An 18,170-nucleotide genomic window follows, 5' to 3' on the forward strand; every position below is an offset into this window, starting at 1 on the left:
TATAATAGGCTATATGTAAAAGGCTACAAAAAAACGTGATTTTAATGCACTTATACTAACATATGTATGCGTAGTGTATTACATTTATTCCAATAAACCGTCCTAAATGTTACATAATGGACCTTTAAGGCAACAGCAAACATATTCAAATGTGTTAATTAGCTACGTTGGAGTGATTTTTGTATTCCTTAATGATATTGAAAGTGGGAGCCAGGTTTGACATCGGGCCTGGTTATCAGGGCAGCCAGCAAGGGGCGCTTCAGCCCCAGTTCCACTGTGTGTGTGTGTGTGTGTGTGTGTGAGCCGCTGAAGATGGATGGAGGATCGAGTTACACTACGCCCCATCTTTAAGCCCCAGTCAGAGCGCCGTTAGCCGCAGGACAACAGAGGATAGGCTAGGACCCTGGCCGCCGGGAAACCAAAGGCTTCTCACTCATGTAAGTAGATATTTTCCGACAAGTTTCGCTTCTTGAAAAGTTTCTGGATGTTTTGCAGTTCATTACAAAGTTGAGTTTTGTTCGCAAGAGTCGCTTTAGTTCGCTACACGGTCGCTAATGATAGGAAAATACTGTGAGACGCCTGTTGCCGCGGTGGGGCCACGACTAAAGCAGGAAAGACGGGATTTAAATAGCTTCAAGCGTCTCATAGCGAGTGTTAAGTCATATGTTAGAACTGTAAATACACGCAGTTGACGTCTGTTGTCCTCTTAAACGTAAATGTTTACTATTTTGACTTCTCCACTGTCTCCCTCTGGTCGGCAGCCTGTTGCTTTCTTGCTCCATGGATGAGATGGGGAGGAGGAGGAGGAGTTGAGAAAAGCGGATTTGTCTGCGCTGCTTCGGCGACTATATATTCAAAATAAAGACAGCCCCGACTACATTTACGAACTACAAACGCACTTATTTCCTTACAAACGTTTTATTACCGCGAGGAAGTTGTAGATGACCGAAATTAGCTGGTATTTTGGAAAGTGACTGCAGGATAAAATGACAACCCGTTATCAGCTGCCTGTGGCCGCTCATATGATTTGACTGAGGAAAATGGCCCATTAAAGCTCCACAGTAAATTAGGCTGAAGTCCAACAAGAAGGAGTTAGGCCTTGTGTGAATCATTATAAGCCACTGAATATGTGGATGTTCACTTCTGCTGTTTGTGGGAAGGTACCTTCTTACAGGACTGAGCAATGTGACATTAAATATTACTAAAATGCTTTATAAATACCAATAATTATCATAGTAAATGTCAGATTAATTAATGATGGATTTTTTAGGTTCTGGGTGAAGGTTAAAAAGAGGCCACTGAATTATGGTTTTAATTATTTGTATGAAATAAATTAACACTAGTGCATCACATTGATATCTAATAACAAACAAATGTCTCTTCTGGTGACAGACATTACAGATTGGCCCTTTAAAGAGCAAAATAGTATATGTTTGTTTTGTTTTTATCCCAAATTATCAAAAACATTGTTATACATATCCTTATTGTTTTATTGACCAGCCTTGATTTACAATCTATTACCTGTACTACAATGAACACCATTTTTTGTATTTTTGTAATAGCTTCCTGGAAAACAGAGTAAAAACACATAATTTAGTATCTTCAAAAGGCAAACTATTCAAAGCCTAAGATCATATTTGATCATGATAAGAATGTGCATTTGGGTAGTTAGGTAGTCAGACAGAAAGTTAATTAAATCTAGTGACATTGTGTGTGACATTACTGGATTCTTACAGCACAGAGCTGTTTCATGCAACTAATTTTACTTCAGAAAATTCAGCACGAGTCATAAACTTACATCAAAACAAACCTAATCATTTACAGTTTGTACATTATTGCAAAGGTGCAAAATACTCTATTTAGGAAGCCAAATTTTTTTTAGTTTGAAGTTTGGAAACACAGCAGATGAACCTAAATGAAATGAGCATCAACAAACCAGCGTTGAGGTGATCCTGTTGCCACAAGTGAAGTAACTGCAGCTATTCTAAGAGTCAGTACAGGGCCTTTAATTATCTTACCAGTCTGCTTTAATCGTGTAATGCCTCCGAGTCATGTCACGCTTGTGACAAAGCCACTTATAAACTCAAGTATGATGTCGCTGAAATGGGAGATGACAGCCATCACACCTTCAATAAAAGTGTTATCCTGTATAAAAACATAAAAACCTCCATGTGTTATGATTAAACTTTAAAGGTGGGACACAAATAAAGCAGCAAGCTTTATTTAATTGGGTTTGTATACAGAGCATGAAATAATTTCATTTTATCTCTGTTATTTCTGTATAAGCTGCCTGTGAATATACAGTGTCACATATCTCAGGATGAAAAAAAGATTGTTCAAATACTTGCTGTCAGTGTATTATGATGCATAAATTGCTGATATTAAAATAAATAAAACATAAAAATCTGTACCACTAGAGACTGAAATAATAGTGTAATGATGGTTTTCAAGTAACCAATACTATTGTTGGCCTTTCTTTGATTATTGATGATCATAGCTATGTAACTATATTTGTCTGATAAGAGTGGCACAGATAAATCGTTCAGACAAAAAAAACTAATGCCAAAGAGTATTCAGTGAAAGGCCAATAATTTGAATTAATTAAGCTGTTGATCCATCAATAAGAACATTAGACAATTATAAAAGAAGCAAGAACCTACAGTAGATGTATCCTCAAACTGCCACGACCACTGGACTGGGGCCCAGCAAATAGCTTACAGTTCTACTGGTTATTCTTTGTTTTTTGCAGAGATAAATATGGGCCTGACAGAAAAGAAATGAATCCATTTTCACTTTCATGTTGACCTTTTGAAGATGGAATGTTTTTTGAAGTTGAAGTAGAGTTTAGAGCCTCTACTTCCTGTTTGTATAGAGTGAATTTTGGAATTTGAAAAATATGTGACTGAATGTGTGTCATGTTATTTTTGCTCTTTTCAGGCCTTGAAAAAAGAGAGAGTGTGAATAAGCAGTTAATGGAGAGAAATCCCATTTATCTGGAGATACAGAAATGATTGAAACAATGGGTAAGTCATTATTTTGTGTTGTTTCGTGGCACAGCATACACCTTACTGAGTTAGTTATTATGGGTTTGGGTTATATGTGTTCAGTGAATTAGCACATAACTAATGGTTTACAACAGGGTAAAGCTCAGTATCCAGTATCAAAGTACTTTTGTCCCTGAATCAGACCCAGCTTGAGTGCAGAGTGTTGACATGATTACATAATTCTGACTCCAACATTAACACTCAGTCTAATTGAGATTACAAATGACGATGATAAATACGACACAAAATGAAATACTGCTGCTGCACTTTCACTGTTTTCTGTATTTCCAATTTAATTTTTTAAATGAGCAGTTTTTGGAAAGGCATTTGGCCTAGATAGTTGGGTGTCCGTCTTTGCTGGCTCTGCATCCCACATTTGGCTCCTGCTGTGTGTTTTCTGAACCAGCGCAAGAGGCCCTGGATTCAGTGAAAGGCTTGTGGACTGGCGATGTTGCCATATCTGATAATGTTGCCATATTTCTGATTGTTTGTTTGTCTCATTGAGATTTATTTATCCAACTGTCAAGAAATAAAGCCAACTTGCTGATGCCAGCTTCTTCCTTTAAAGCTGTCTGTGGTCACTCTCAAGAAGACAGGAATGGTTATCTTATACGGTCAATCATAACATGAAGGTTTGAACAAAAATGCTAACACACACACTTGTCACACTTTGGTGTGACAGCTCATTATGCATATTGGGGTGAAAAAGCAATGAAAATGATATAATCATCTGCACTGTGCCAGTGGCAAACAGAAAAATAAAGTGTATTGGCTTGTTTATGACCTTTGTTTAAACAGCAATGCATCTGTGCGAAAAGTGCTTTGGACCATCTGCAGACTCTGCACACACGGTTAGGTGTTAGTCACAGTTAGTGAGCCTCAGACATTGCTTGACTTTTGTCCAGATGATGTTAGGTTGGTTGAAACTCACTAACAAGCCACTGTGGAGTTGCTTGTGGGACTAATGCAGGGTCCAGCAAGCAAACTGTGGTGAGCCTGGTTCTTATGAGTTTTCATCTTGATATTCCGTCCATAATCCTGTGCATCCTACAATTGACCCTAAAGGCAAAAAACAACGTACATTTTCAAAAACCTGATGCTAAGCTTTGTCAATTTAGCACAGGCTGTGATGTGTCCCCTCTTCTATGACTAATATACATGCCACTGTTAAATAAAAGAGGAATGGTTACGGAAACTATATATTTTTAACAAGCATATTACAGAATGTAAAATTATAAAGGGTGTTTAGCCGAGTTCAAAACATAATTTCTTCTCACCCTGCCCTGTTTTACTATCTCTGCCTTGTACTGATAAACTTTCTTTCCCACCACCTCTATCTCCCCCACACCTCCTTCTCCCTGCATCCACTCCTTCTCTCCGGCTGTCACTGAAATATTCGACGGCTTGCAGATACACAGCGTGCCTTGCAGGCGGTGGAGCGTCTCCAGGCCAAACTGAAGGAGCGTGGGGAGGTGCCTGCTGAGGAGAAGCTCAGTCTGCTCAAATCAGTGCTCCAGAGCCCCCTCTTCCACCAAATACTGGCCTTGCAGAAGTCTGTCCAGCATCTCAGAGACCAGGTAAACTCAAGTTCTAGAGCCAGGTATCTGGAATGAAGCAGTGAACATCTGTTTGGGTTTTATTTACTCATACAAACACCATCCAGGCTGTGATCATAAAGAATGCTGGAAACAAAGGAGAGCTACTGGGTTTCTAGCATACTAAAGCACCATGGAAGGTCATAAGAGTAAAGAATTTAGAGTAATTTAAAGTTCTGCGGTATATTTGTGTACACTGCTGCAATGGCAGCATCCTAATTTGTGTGTGAGAAATTAGAGCTGATTGGCATGTTCTCATTAATCTTTTATAGATGGTAACTCAGTGGTACAGTGAGTCGTCTTTCAACTTGAAGGTTGTGCGTTTGATTCCCGGCTCTGTTATTTGTGGCCGATGTGTCCTTGGGCAAGACACTTAACCCCACGTTGCCAGCCACGAGTGAATGTGTATGAAAGATGAGTGATATTGATAGAAAAATGTGCTGCACATAGATCCGCTGTATGAAAGTGTGGGTGAATGTGAGTGTAAAGCAGCTTTGACTGATCAAGACTATAAAAGTGCAATATAAATACAGACCATTTGCTAATTGCATTTTTGGTGTTCGTTATAATACGGAATCTTCTCTGCTACTGAGCTTTGTCTTCAGGTGTAAAACCTGTAGTTAAAAAGCAGAATTGAGTGGCTTTGTGTAGCAGTCTATCATCATTGGCTACATGATAACCTTAACAATATGCAGAAAAAGGCAAAATTGAAATTCCTGCTCTTGCCATTTCCCCAGTCGACCTCATTGATTCTGCTTATGCCTCATGTCAAGACACACACACACCCTGACCCCTTCACGTCCCCATCCCCAGTAATGTTGCTGCTGTGGCCAAATTGCTGTCAGGATTCACCCACGCTAGATAAATAATATTATGGTTCATGAGCAAAGATAGTTGGTCTAAGTCTGGAACCTTTTTCCAAGCTAATTCTCCCCATTGAGAATTGAACATATGAGAGAAGGAAGGAGCAAACTCTTAAGTCACAGTGGAAAAAGGCTGGGTTAAACATTTGAGAAATAGAGACAGAAATATTTCAGCTATGCAGTGGGAGGCAGAGATGCTAGAGCCTTTTACCCTCAGTGGAATTTAGATTATGAAAGCCCTGCTGGCATTTTTGTATGCTGGTGTTTTAGCTTGATACATAGGGGGACCATTCCTGCATATCTGTGTGCTGTGCGTTAGCAACATTTATCAAGTAGCCATCCTCATATATTATGTGGGTTCATTCCACATTGTAAACAAAGGAAAGAGTGATAGTTCAGAAACTACAACACATAAATTTACACATATATTAGTTTCCTAACCCAGCCGCACTTGTTTGACCTCCTTAAGCAGTCACAATTAGGAGAAAGTGTGGAATTTGTGTTTTGTTGTGAGACAAGAGTCAGACACATTAATACACACCCACTGTCGTCTGGCTCAGCTAGTTAGGTCTTGCTCGGCCCATGTCGCTATGGTGACAAAGCCCCGCTCTCCAATGAGAAAGAGGTCGCTGCCACCGTGTGAAGTGGGGCAGAAACAATTTCTTAAATGTGCAAGAACCAAACTGGAACTTTAATCCTCTTAGCAAGGCCCCAGCTAACAAAGCTTATGCATGAGGACAGCAACTTAGGAGCATGCTACGCTAACTTAGCCCAGCCCGTTGGGTTTTGTTTGCACTCTGCAGCACTGTCCAGTGGAATTCTGTACCCGAAGACTAATTTGGAACTTTGTTTAATGGAGCCACAGTTTTACTGTACATGTTTCTAAAGCTCCGAAAGTTGCAGTCAACTTCCTCACACACACACACACACGCACACATTCACAAGGAGAGCTTCTGCTTGTCAGTATCTTGCCAAATACAGTATCTATGAAACTATCACAACAATTAATTGTGACCATCTAAAGAGAATCCAATTCAGACGGCCATAAACATTATGGCCTTTGGCAAATGAAATGGGGAAAAACACTCTTTCACATAGTTTTTGCATTCTTGTAATTCATCTGTCACAAAAGTAAAGTCATTGCAGTAATTAAAACCCAAGCGCATTAAGGCATCCAGATGGCCAGTGATGTTATTTCCCCCCACACCATGACAGAAATATTGTTTTTGGAGCTTAGTCACTGTTGGAACATCAGCTAAGTGCCATTAAGGATTAGGCTGCCATAGATCCAGCTAATCGTCATTGGACAATTATAAACTATCTGGTGATCCCAGTCATGTTAGACACCCAAAATTCAGCTTTTGTTGTCTAAAATTAAATGTTTGTGTTAATTGTTAGAACATTTCACTGTCTTTGGCTTTTGGTCTGTTCTATAATCCTTTATGGAATTGTTTTAGACACCTACACAGACACAATGTCACTCACAAACTACATGTCCGCTTGTTTTTCCAGGGGAGTGTCCCGACATCACGTGGGACTGACCCTGTGGATCACATCGCAACAGTGAAGCCCAATGGAAGCCATGTTCCCCTCTCAGATACATCTGCTGCCACACACATTAATGGCAGGACATCATCTGAAGAATTTGAACACATCATTCAGTCCATGGCACAGGTATGGCCAACTGTTGCTGATGAAAACAATTGTTACCGATGTAACCACATTTTTTTCTTTTTAAATGTTAAGCTTATTTTAACATTGATCCACCTCACCTGTGAGCAGATAGATTGAGTTACAAGTCAAAACAAATATCTAAAGACAGTCAGAAATGAGAACCTCAGACTATAGACAGTGCTCTTCTCTCTTGAGGCACTTCAAACAGACTTCTAAGAGCTGCTTCTAGCTTTGATGCAATAATGTATCAGCAAGGGCTCAAAGTGTATATGTGTATGCATTACACAGGGGCGCTATGTGACTCATGTGGAGCTGCAGAAGCCGTTGTCAGGAGGTCTGGGCTTCAGTGTGGTGGGTCTCAAAAGTGAGAACCGCGGAGAGCTTGGCATCTTCATCCAAGAAATCCAGCAGGGAAGTGTGGCACATTGGTACGTACGAACAAAGAGCAACCCTTTCAAAGAGACACAAGGACAATGATCTTTTCCCACTTTTTATAAAAAAAAATGTTTTCACCCATAATTTAAAGTTTGAGTTTAAATGTGATACATTTGTGCTACAACTACAAGGATACTAACATTAAAGTGTCCGATTCTGAAATCTTCAAGGCTCTGACAACATAAATTGCTTCATGCCCGTTTCTAAACGACTCTTCTTCTTTTCCATACAGCGATGGAAAGCTCAAAGAGGCAGACCAGATCTTGGCCATCAATGGCCAGCCCCTGGACCAAACAGTGACCCATCAGCAGGCTATTAGCATCCTGCAGACTGCTTCAGAGAGGGTGCAGCTCATAATTGCTAGAGGCCCAATACCTCAGCTGGCCAGTCCTGTGGTGTCCCGCACACCCTCTGCTGCCAGTACAGTGTCAGCCAACTCCAGTGCGGTAAAATACACTCACAAAGCAAACGGTTCTCTGTAAGACATTTGCAAACAATATGCAGGGTTCATGCTCTGATAAGACCTTTACACAGCGATATAAAGAGTTTGCACATGCCAAGAATACACATTCCTGTCATGCACAGGCCAACACACAGTTTGTCACAGTCAGGATGGTCTCCTTAACTCACATTAGATAGCACTTCATAACACGGAAAACACCATCTGCACATAGAACCACATCTGATGTTTTAGCTACATTGCTGAGCCAATTCATTTCTCATTAGTCTTCATGTTTCTTCTTGTTGACTTTTACTAGTGGCAACACGTGGAGACAATTGAACTGGTCAACGATGGCACAGGCCTTGGATTCGGTATTGTCGGAGGCAAGACCACTGGGGTTATTGTCAAAACCATCCTTCCTGGAGGCATAGCTGATCAGGTGATTGCATGAATGCATCTCTGCCTAATTTGTTTTTGAGATTTTGATTCATTTGTTTTGTTTTGGAGTGAGAAGAAGGTAATTGTGAGGAAGCACAAAATAAGCCACCACTCAGTCTTATTTCGTAATAACCATTATTACCCCCCAAAAAAATATACTACTTTTTATTTACTTCAGGATGGCCGCCTGCGCAGTGGGGACCACATCTTGAGAATTGGTGACACTGACCTGTGTGGCATGGGCAGTGAGCAGGTGGCCCAGGTCCTGAGGCAGTGTGGCAATCGAGTGAAGCTGGTGGTTACCAGAGGTCCTGTAGACGAGACTCCCTCTGCTGTCATGCCGGTGGTGCTCCCCACTGTCACTGAACAACAGGTGAGAGTGGCTGTTATAGTACTGTCAACCAAAAAAAGAAGCAAACCCCTTGAATAAGGACATTTTGTTCATCATCAAGTTGATTTCTTGATTTGAAGTATCCCTATAAAGAGCAGTGTCTGGATAACAAAGCGTCAAGATGACTGATATATGACGCATATTCAGAGGTATACATTTTCTGACCTGAAGTGCAGGTTGTTGATCTCCAGTTTGTACTTCCTCTTACATCTTGATAGTCCTGGATAAATGAAATCAGAGAATTTTGCAGGTTATAATGAATGAGCATTAGTGCACGTTAGTGTAGACACTGCTGTGCCTTCTCAGAAACAGCACTTAGACAGCAATTTTATGGCACTTGCCAACTTTTAGCCCCATTGAAACATGAATAAATCTCATTGACACACTATTTGAATGACAACAACATATCTTTTTGACGGCACACATGTTAGCAATGTTTTTATGGCCGACAGGCTCAAAGCACTCGTTAATGAGTTGAAAAATGCATTTTGGTGACCACGCAGTGTAGACAGATGACTTGAGTGCATTTCCACTGGTGCCAAATAAATCACACTTTACTTTTATTTGTTTAGTTGATGCTGACGTGTCATTCCCATTAATCTTTTCACAGGGCTATGAGGAAGATGAGACTGATGCGTTTGATGTCAGCCTTGCAAAGAACACACAGGGACTGGGGATCACTATTGCTGGATATGTTGGAGATAAAAATTCAGGTGACAAAATGCAGATCACCTTATTACAGTTGATGATGATTTAAAATGTAATTTTGACGTTTTAATTACACCCATGCTTCACAAAATACACATTAAAAGCCCCATTAAATCACACTAGATCGAATGTGTAATGTGAAAAGAGTTTAAACATGGTTACAACCTCAGTTTTATTACTCAGTGGCCTGTTGTGGCGTTTTTTAAGGATATTATTTTGGTATTTAGACTTGGCTCATCAATCCAGGTTAAAGCCGCATTTAACCTGCATTACTTACAGCATAAGTGTGCTGGTAAAAACTATGTAGCAAAAAGGTAGCATTGTTCATTTGGAGTCCAAACGAGGGCTTAGAATTTCATAAAATTATTAATCAAAACAACAGAAACACAACTCCAAATAAATGCTTATGGGTATTGTAATTATTTACTGTAAATTGTGTTACTATTAACTCATTATTAAATATGTTTTAAGTGGGCTAAGTGTTTTATTGCCAATTTCCACAGGCCTTCAGAAAAAAAGGGAAGGAAAATTAATGAAGCTTTATACAAGTATAGTCAGTGAGTATATACTGGCACCGTAGCATTTTACAATGACCTTTTATATTCGTCCACTTGAAATATTTGAATAGTGCCTTAGTAAGACGGTTTGTTAAAGTACGAGTGTGCCAGGTTCATCACATCACTCATTATGAAACTTGCTCTCTAGCACTGATTCTACCATCAAGCTGGAACATCTGTTCACTTTTCTCCTTGGGTTTCATTGAATGTCATGATTCATTGCTCCTTTCTTCATCCCTGTAATGTTTTTGTCTGGTTCTGACTGCACAGAGCCGTCTGGAATTTTTGTTAAGAGTGTAACAAAAGACAGCGCCGTAGATCAAGATGGCCGCATTCATGTTGGAGACCAGATAATAGCTGTAAGTACGCCCCTTAATGCTCTTTGTACCTTTCCCTCTGTCTTCAGTGGCATGAGGTAATATATGCAGTAAATGTTTTGTATTATCAATTACAGTGATCATATTTACTCATTCAGTCAACAGGGGAAATTATGAGATACATAACTTTGAATAATTCACAATCAAAGCTTTTTTTGTGACTGAATATACAATTAACATAATGTCTCAAATTAGCATAATGAGACATTAAGTTTTAATATAATTCCTGCAGGACATTTACCATAAAGTTAGACTGTGTGTAATTTCTTTTGAAACATGAGACAATTTTTGCTATGTTTCATCAGTGTGTGTGAATTTTCTTCTTAAGTGTAAATGATAATGTGCCGTGGGACGCCCACAAATTAATTAACGTATGGGGTTGTTACCTGTCCATGGTGATCTAAATATAGTGAATTGCTAAAATGTATGGGAATATGCAGCATTCTGTTTCTATGTTTGCCTGCTGGTGTTTATAATTGCTTTCATCAATCTTATTTCAATTTCAAACAACGCTCTTGTGCATTGATTTAATCCCTTGCCTCACAAATAATCTCCCCCTGCAGGTTGATGGTGTAGACATACAGGGATACACCAATCAACAGGCTGTGGAAGTGCTCAGACACACTGGCCAGACAGTCCACCTGAAGCTGATCCGGAGGGGGTTCAGGCCGGATGAGATTCCCCCTGCTATTGATCCCAGTATTACCATTCTGCCCACTTCTACCACCATCCCCACCACCAGCATCGTCATTAGGGAGCTTGAGCTGGAGAGGAAGACGGCTGAGGAGGCTACTCAAGGTAGGAAGGAGAAAGTGAGAGAAATTCAAAAAGGATAGAACAAACACCCTTTGTTTGTCATCGTCCTGTCAGGAAAAGAGACAGGAGTGTCCATCATGCAGTCAAGAGTAATTTTCCTGTGAGTCAACATGTCACTTTTATCGCTACAGTTAAAGCACAGGAACAGAACTCTCTCCACACAACATTGACTTGAGTTAAACTGAAATACAGTCCACACTGATGTCAACATTATTATGTGACATGCATAAGGTAATGAGACAACAACCTAGACAATCTGCTCAGCTGCTGTGTTCCATTGACACCATGAATGATGATCGGTTGCGTGTATTAATTGTTGAAAAAAACATTTCTTCAGGTGGATGGTGGGTGGATTATTGATATTTAGCAGCGGGTGCGGATGACATTACAGCTCACACGCGCATCTCTATCACGTATTCTACTTTCACTGCTGTTTGATTTTATTTGTGATTAGATCAGTGTGATTGATCTCTTTTTTGTTTCGTTTAGTTGTTGTCACTGCTTAGATGGTCAATATTAGACATTACAGCCACGTTTATGAGCCTAAAATGAAGTAGTACAGTGTAGAATATTTTCCACCCCCCACATTGCTGTTGAAAAAAAAAAAAAAAAAGCAGACAATTCGACAAAAATGTGACAATCGACTCTCAAAATGCTATGTTGTTCCCATCATGCAGCACGCAGCACACATGACCAAACACTAACAACAACAGCCAGGATGACGTCAATCTTTCATGGAAACCACCCTTCAAATAAATGTTAAACTTGTGAATACTGCCATAACAAAGTAATGAACAATGTTGATTTTGCTTTGTTTGTCCTTGCTTCACATTTGTTTGTATTTCAAAGTCTCAACAGCAAGCATCAGACTTAGATTTAAATATCAAAACTACAATAAATTAGACCAAAATGTAAATTTAATTTCATTTTATTTGAATATCCGGCCCTCAAAGTGACCCCTGATTTAGATCTTGAAAATGCCTATCATACCACATGCCATCTGCATAACCATGAAATTGACTGTTGAGTTATAGGTGAGGTCTGCAACTCATCTAAGTTGTTAAGTGCCAATTATGACATGTGGCACTTGAAAGTGGTCAGTTTTAGCACCAGGATGTGGGAGCCCAGAAACCTACAGAAACAAATACAAAAGATTTGGATTCAGACTGTGGCAGTTGTAAAGTGAGGATGATAAAAACCTTACAGATGTTTTGACAGTTCGCAAGGCCACCGGCGCAGCAGGATTTCTCCTGGTGCCACTGATTGCCAGTTTGACAATGCCGGACCAGTTAATGTTTCTGACAGGGAGAGAGGGAAAGATAGCAGGTTAAAAAGTCCTGCAAATAGCTGTGCAATCACACAATAATGCAAAAAGACATAAATCTATTTTGGTATTATGAGAATATAATAAGATAATTAAACCCAGACAGGAGAAATTAGACCATGGTGGGCTACTGTAGTCTGGGTTAATCAATGGGAAAAAGAAGGAAAGCCCAGTACTTTTCTGGAAGCTAATAGTAGATGAATAGACTGGCAGACATTTGTAAATTCAGCAGTAATGTATATATTGAGTGTGTATTAGCAGGCATACACGCATTTAAATGGTGAGCAGATTACTTTTTCCAGTGGCTGTGTGTGTGTGTGTGCGGGCGCCTGCACTGTCAGTTGTCAGTGCCGCCAGCTGCTTCTCTCTATAACACTTTTCATCATGTGTTTCCAGTCACCACAGATAAAAAGCAGCTTCAGACAAAGAGTGAAGGATCCAATGTCAAGCCAGCCATGGATCAGCTGCCAGAAGACAAACATGGTAGGAGGCTGGGATTCTTTTTTTTTTTAAGTAGACCAGAAAAGATACCGGGCACCCATTACCTGAGAGATAAACAGTCTTGTTGTCAGGACCACATTGGCTAGCAACAAACAACGCAAGAAAAATACTGAGATGGGTGCAGTAAAAAATTAATAGATGCAGATAAAAGCCTTCTTTAATGTGGGGCTTGTCTCAAACACATGAAAAGTACTCAGTAATTAATTTATCCTGCATTACTGGCCGTGAATGATGAATCATAAATTTGCCTTTATGTGTATTTTATTATGTTAATACAACTATTTTGTGCTATGTTTTCCAAGTGATGAAGTTAACACTCTTTGAAGAAGAAGAACTAATGGCAAAATGGGAGGAGATTCTGGGACCAAGTAATGAAGTTATAGTAAGTCAAATTTTCTAAGTGAATTCCTCTCTCTCGTGCATCAATTGTACTTAGCAAAGTGCTTTGCGCCAAGGCAAAGGCTTCATAATAGTAAATAGGTACCAGAAATGCAAGCGTGACCTTCGTCGTCAGACAAGGGGACTGGGTCATTAATATACAGTATTTATGGATGTGATTTGTTGTTTCTGTGTCAGGTGGCACAAGTGGAGAAGTTTAGTGCAAACAGTGGCCTGGGGATCAATCTGGAAGCCAACAGTGGGCATCATTACATCCGCTCTATTCTACCTGAGGGACCTGTTGGTCGCTGCGGCAAGCTGTTCAATGGAGATGAACTGCTTGAGGTATGTGGTCACATAAATGGAATAAAACACTTAAGGACCAACAGTGTGGAGCTGTTTATATTATATTTGCAATCACCATTTGCAGGGGTTTCAATTTTTAATTGCATTTCGTAAACCACTTTGCTTAATGGGGTGGCATATTATAGCAATAATACTGTGTGGTGGTTACAGAAAGCACATGTATGTTTGAGGTATCAGAATGATCACTGCATAATGGTTTCAAGTACTAACCAAGGTTGAATTACAATGTGTTACAGGATTAACTGGCATAAACAGAGAACCTCTCATTTCTTTCCAAGGGGCTTTAGCCAAACAGAGCAAAGACGTGTGTGGATGTAGAGTGGAGTGATAGAAATATAAACAGACTACTATGTGCAGTAGTTTGTTTGTCTAAGAATTGAGTGCATATCTTGCTTGATGTCTGCTGGACGTACTATGTCACAACTATTGAGTATTGTATCCATACTGAGTTTACAGTTTGCTCACCACACCAAACAATTTCTTTCTGTCGCAGGTCAATGGCATACCACTCATCGGTGAGACCCACAAGGAGGTAGTTAGAATCTTGAAGGAGCTTCCACTCTGTGTGTACGTGACCTGCTGTAGACCCTCCCCTCACCTGCAGACTGACATGGATGATGAGGCTTTGTCCACACCCAAATTCCAGGTACTGCGTTTGCATTACTAAACTCTACGCATGTGTAATATATATTATTTAGAAATACAAACTATTTATACCCATCCTCACAATGATCTTGATTTTTGAAGAGTAATCTTTTTTTTTTGTTGGTAAAAGTGTGCTTTTTAAAATAATGCAGGTGATATTACTTACAGATCACTGCAGCCCTGAATCTAAGCAGGGTCAGATGTCCCTTCATCTTTCTGACTTGCAGTAATGCATCGTGAAAAATGTTTCCTCACAAAAGAAATAAAAGAAAGGGAATATGGTTGGACAGCGATACTCCTGCAGTTGTTCTCCTACTTCACAGCCCAGCAGCGATTACCAGCTTAGGCTGTGCTGTCAATTGCTCTGTTGTCATCCACGATGGATTAAGACTTAGCAATGGACAGGGAAGGCTGAATGTTTATTAAAACCCATTCCAGGAATACCTCACCAGCAGTAGCCAACAACGTTTGCTCGATATATAAAACATCAAAAGCAGCGTCCCTTTGGGCAACAGGTTTTCATCTCCCCAGCTTTATCTGTGATAATGCATTGAGGCCTCACCATCCCAAAGATATTTCCCCTGCATCTATTGCCAGAAAGCTGAGCCAAAAACACAACTTGAGGGTAGCAGCCTATCGTTGGGAGTGAAATCCACGCTGTTAGAGCATGACTTCCTCACCTTTTTTTTCTATTGCAGAAACAACAAGACCTGAGCAGTGTACTGGTTGTTGAAGACCCAGAGGTGAACACAGCAACAACGGTACAGGATAATGTGACAGAGGATGCAATTGGATCTCCTTTGGCAATGTGGGAGCTGGAGATCCAGAATATCGAGCTTGAGAAAGGAGAAGGGGGACTAGGATTCAGTATTTTGGACTACCAGGTGGGAATTTTAAGGGAGAATTTAGTGTTTTACTTGTTTCTTATTAATTTGTTTCAACACATCTATCTGATTTGTTTAGATCATAATTTCAGAAAAATCCTATTCATAAGAATGTTTTGTAGTAGTTTTGTTTTTTGTGGAAAAATGACAATCTCTACAAAGCTAACTAACATAAATGTATTTTCCTTTGATTATCTTGCAACTTTTAAACCTCTTCTAACTGAACTTCACTGGACTGACTTGGACACAGGACCCACTGGATCCTGCCAAGACAGTGATAGTGATTCGTTCTCTGGTTCCCGACGGTGTGGCTGAGCAAGATGGCAGACTGTTACCAGGGGACAGACTTATATATGTCAACTCCACCAACCTGGAGGATGCCAGTCTGGAGGATGCCGTCCAGGCCCTGAAGGGGGCTCAGCTTGGCATGGTCCAGATAGGAGTTGCCAAACCACTGCCTGTAAGCGTTAGTGTTCTTTATTTTTTCTTTGCTTTAAACCTGTCTGCATGTTCAAGGCAGAATGTGATATGTGTGTAGGGGTAAAGAAATGAGTGTACTGTATGCACATCTGTTCAGGTTCACCAAGAGTGGCTTATATGCCTTTGTTTTTTTATTGTACAATTTGTTCAGCATGCCTCGGATTTATCACCGCGTGTATGCGAGTTTATGAGTCAGACCGTCTTACTCTATATATTGAATCTTGCAACTCAGTAACCAGTCATGAGGGTTCAGCTTACATGGGCTTGAATTTTTCATGCAGGAAAAAGTGTGGAGGTAGGCTGCATGGTTTAGCATTCCACCCACTGTTCTTTCAGAGGAGGTGACCAGGCGAAAATGCTCTTTGCTCTTCATTTCATATTACTATGTGATTGGATTTTCCAAGAGCATGAACCCTGCTGGTACATTTGAACACACTGGGGCACCTGTCAAAATATTAAGTCATTCCAGTGGCTTTTTCATTGCTCCAAGCACTCATAACACTTTGTTCAGGATGTTTCTCTCTCTCAACAAAAGTGCTTGCATTCTTTTAGCTTTAGAGCTGTTGTAGTGAATCTGCCACTGTATTACACAATGAGACCTCTGGGCTGCCAAGGTTAGCTGGATTACAGAGCTGTATGAAGCCTCTGTGGAGTTATCCAGCTCTTCTGCAGGACGAGGAATACACTTCAGAAGGGTATTTTGCTGCATGCCCTCTCAGAATTGAGCCTGACAAGTGTAATCCTCCAACATGCCTTCTTGCTTTTCCAATACAGTATCTATCAGCCAATATTCATTTTACTCAACCAAATTGGGAATGTGGAATTTGAAGTATACTGCAAGATTGTCATTTAACACTACATTTTATTGTATTCAAATCCTCACTAATTCCTAACATCTGTTTTCTATTCCATATTAATTTAGTTGTACTTGATTTGGTAATTAAAAAAAATAACAAAAAAAAAAAAATCAAATAACAAAGCTGGAGACACTGAAAGAATTTCTCCACTTTCCTAGGGAATATGTGGATATTCCCACTGGCCACACTCATATTGTGAGCAGGAAATAACATCATCATCCACCATCCATTCATTTGACTTCAACAGTATTTTGGTTGAAGAAGGAGAGGAAGAAGATCTGACTGAGGGCATCGTTTACCGAGCAGAGCCTGCATTGGTTAGTTAGCTTTGGCGAAAAACTGAAATATCAATCAATCAACATCTCCTGAAAAGGACTAAACAAATTGTGGTTTCCATTTTAAATTTGCATTTGCCTACTAATTATTTAAGAGTGGTCAGTTAGATTATAATGATCCAACTGTTGACCATCAAGACATCAGATGGACATTTGTATTACTATGTTGTTTATTGTGAGCAATGTTCATTGATTGACTGGTTCACCATTCTGTCATTGACAAAGGTGATCTTTCTTTCCTGATATTTTATCATTCAATATTACAGATTGACACCAGTGAAACAGATTTATGTGATGACAAGGTGTTAGATCATACTTACTCTGGGATTGAAGACGACACCTTCCAAGCATCCATGATTGCTCTTCATGGCAGCAGCTGTAGCGCAGACCTGGATTACTTGCACTCTTCCACACCTAAAGTAAGCAAACGTTTTTTTATTTATACCACACTGGAATGAAAGAAAACAGAGAAGTGAAGCACAGCTTGAAATTATTCCCTTGTTTCATTAAATCTTACTGCAACAGTAACTGCCCTTTGTCCAAATGAGCTGTAAAGCATGTAGTCATTATTCTTTTGTTTTTTCTTCCATCAAGAGCCAAAATGTCATGATAAATGTTTTGTTTCTGTATTTTGTGAAAGCAGCAACAGCATTACAGACTGTTGTTTTATGAGGGTTGTAGCTAGGGCTACCTTTGTTGCTCTTGGTGGCCCAAAAACAGCAACTCCCCAAATGGATATTAAATGACAAGGAAAATAAACAAGGAGCAAAAGCCACACAAAGTTTTTTTCCTAAGGGTGTCTGTGTTTCCATTTTAAACCAAAGGTCAGCGTATATGGATGATATAATACAATGCCATGTTTATAGAATGGCAATATAAAGTTCACTTGGGTGTTTAAGATCAAATAAAGTATAGTGAGTTCACAATGTCAGCCTCCAAATCACTGTCAATGAAACGATGACAGCTCTTCTTGCTCATTGCTCAGATAGATCGGAGGCTGTGCTCCAGTCGGCTTTGTATTGAGTCGCTGAAAGACTGTGCCCTTATAAAATTATTTAAA

General features: G+C 39.9%; 1 protein-coding gene across 13 annotated transcripts in view; it reads left to right on the plus strand.

Annotated features, from left to right (window-relative positions):
* The first annotated feature begins 335 nt into the window (after positions 1-335).
* Positions 336-18,170, plus strand: part of LOC131456143 (multiple PDZ domain protein) — a 41,624-nt gene continuing 23,789 nt past the window's right edge. For 10 of the 13 annotated variants that reach the window (XM_058624192.1, XM_058624199.1, XM_058624191.1 and 7 more), the window contains exons 1-19: positions 336-437; positions 2,938-3,023; positions 4,455-4,621; positions 7,015-7,176; positions 7,465-7,604; positions 7,844-8,057; positions 8,370-8,492; positions 8,670-8,864; positions 9,493-9,595; positions 10,418-10,506; positions 11,088-11,322; positions 13,061-13,147; positions 13,468-13,547; positions 13,742-13,888; positions 14,403-14,555; positions 15,253-15,438; positions 15,689-15,904; positions 16,934-17,092; positions 17,377-17,529. In XM_058624192.1, coding sequence (XP_058480175.1) covers positions 3,008-3,023; positions 4,455-4,621; positions 7,015-7,176; positions 7,465-7,604; positions 7,844-8,057; positions 8,370-8,492; positions 8,670-8,864; positions 9,493-9,595; positions 10,418-10,506; positions 11,088-11,322; positions 13,061-13,147; positions 13,468-13,547; positions 13,742-13,888; positions 14,403-14,555; positions 15,253-15,438; positions 15,689-15,904; positions 16,934-17,092; positions 17,377-17,529 — 2,625 coding nt within the window. In that variant the 5' untranslated portion in view covers positions 336-437; positions 2,938-3,007. The remainder of the gene's footprint in view (positions 438-2,937; positions 3,024-4,454; positions 4,622-7,014; positions 7,177-7,464; positions 7,605-7,843; positions 8,058-8,369; positions 8,493-8,669; positions 8,865-9,492; positions 9,596-10,417; positions 10,507-11,087; positions 11,323-13,060; positions 13,148-13,467; positions 13,548-13,741; positions 13,889-14,402; positions 14,556-15,252; positions 15,439-15,688; positions 15,905-16,933; positions 17,093-17,376; positions 17,530-18,170) is intronic. The other 3 variants (XM_058624194.1, XM_058624193.1, XM_058624203.1) reach the window with 2 other exon arrangements.

The sequence above is a fragment of the Solea solea genome, chromosome 3, assembly GCF_958295425.1.
Source record: "Solea solea chromosome 3, fSolSol10.1, whole genome shotgun sequence".
In the NCBI taxonomy this organism is placed as follows: domain Eukaryota; kingdom Metazoa; phylum Chordata; class Actinopteri; order Pleuronectiformes; family Soleidae; genus Solea; species Solea solea.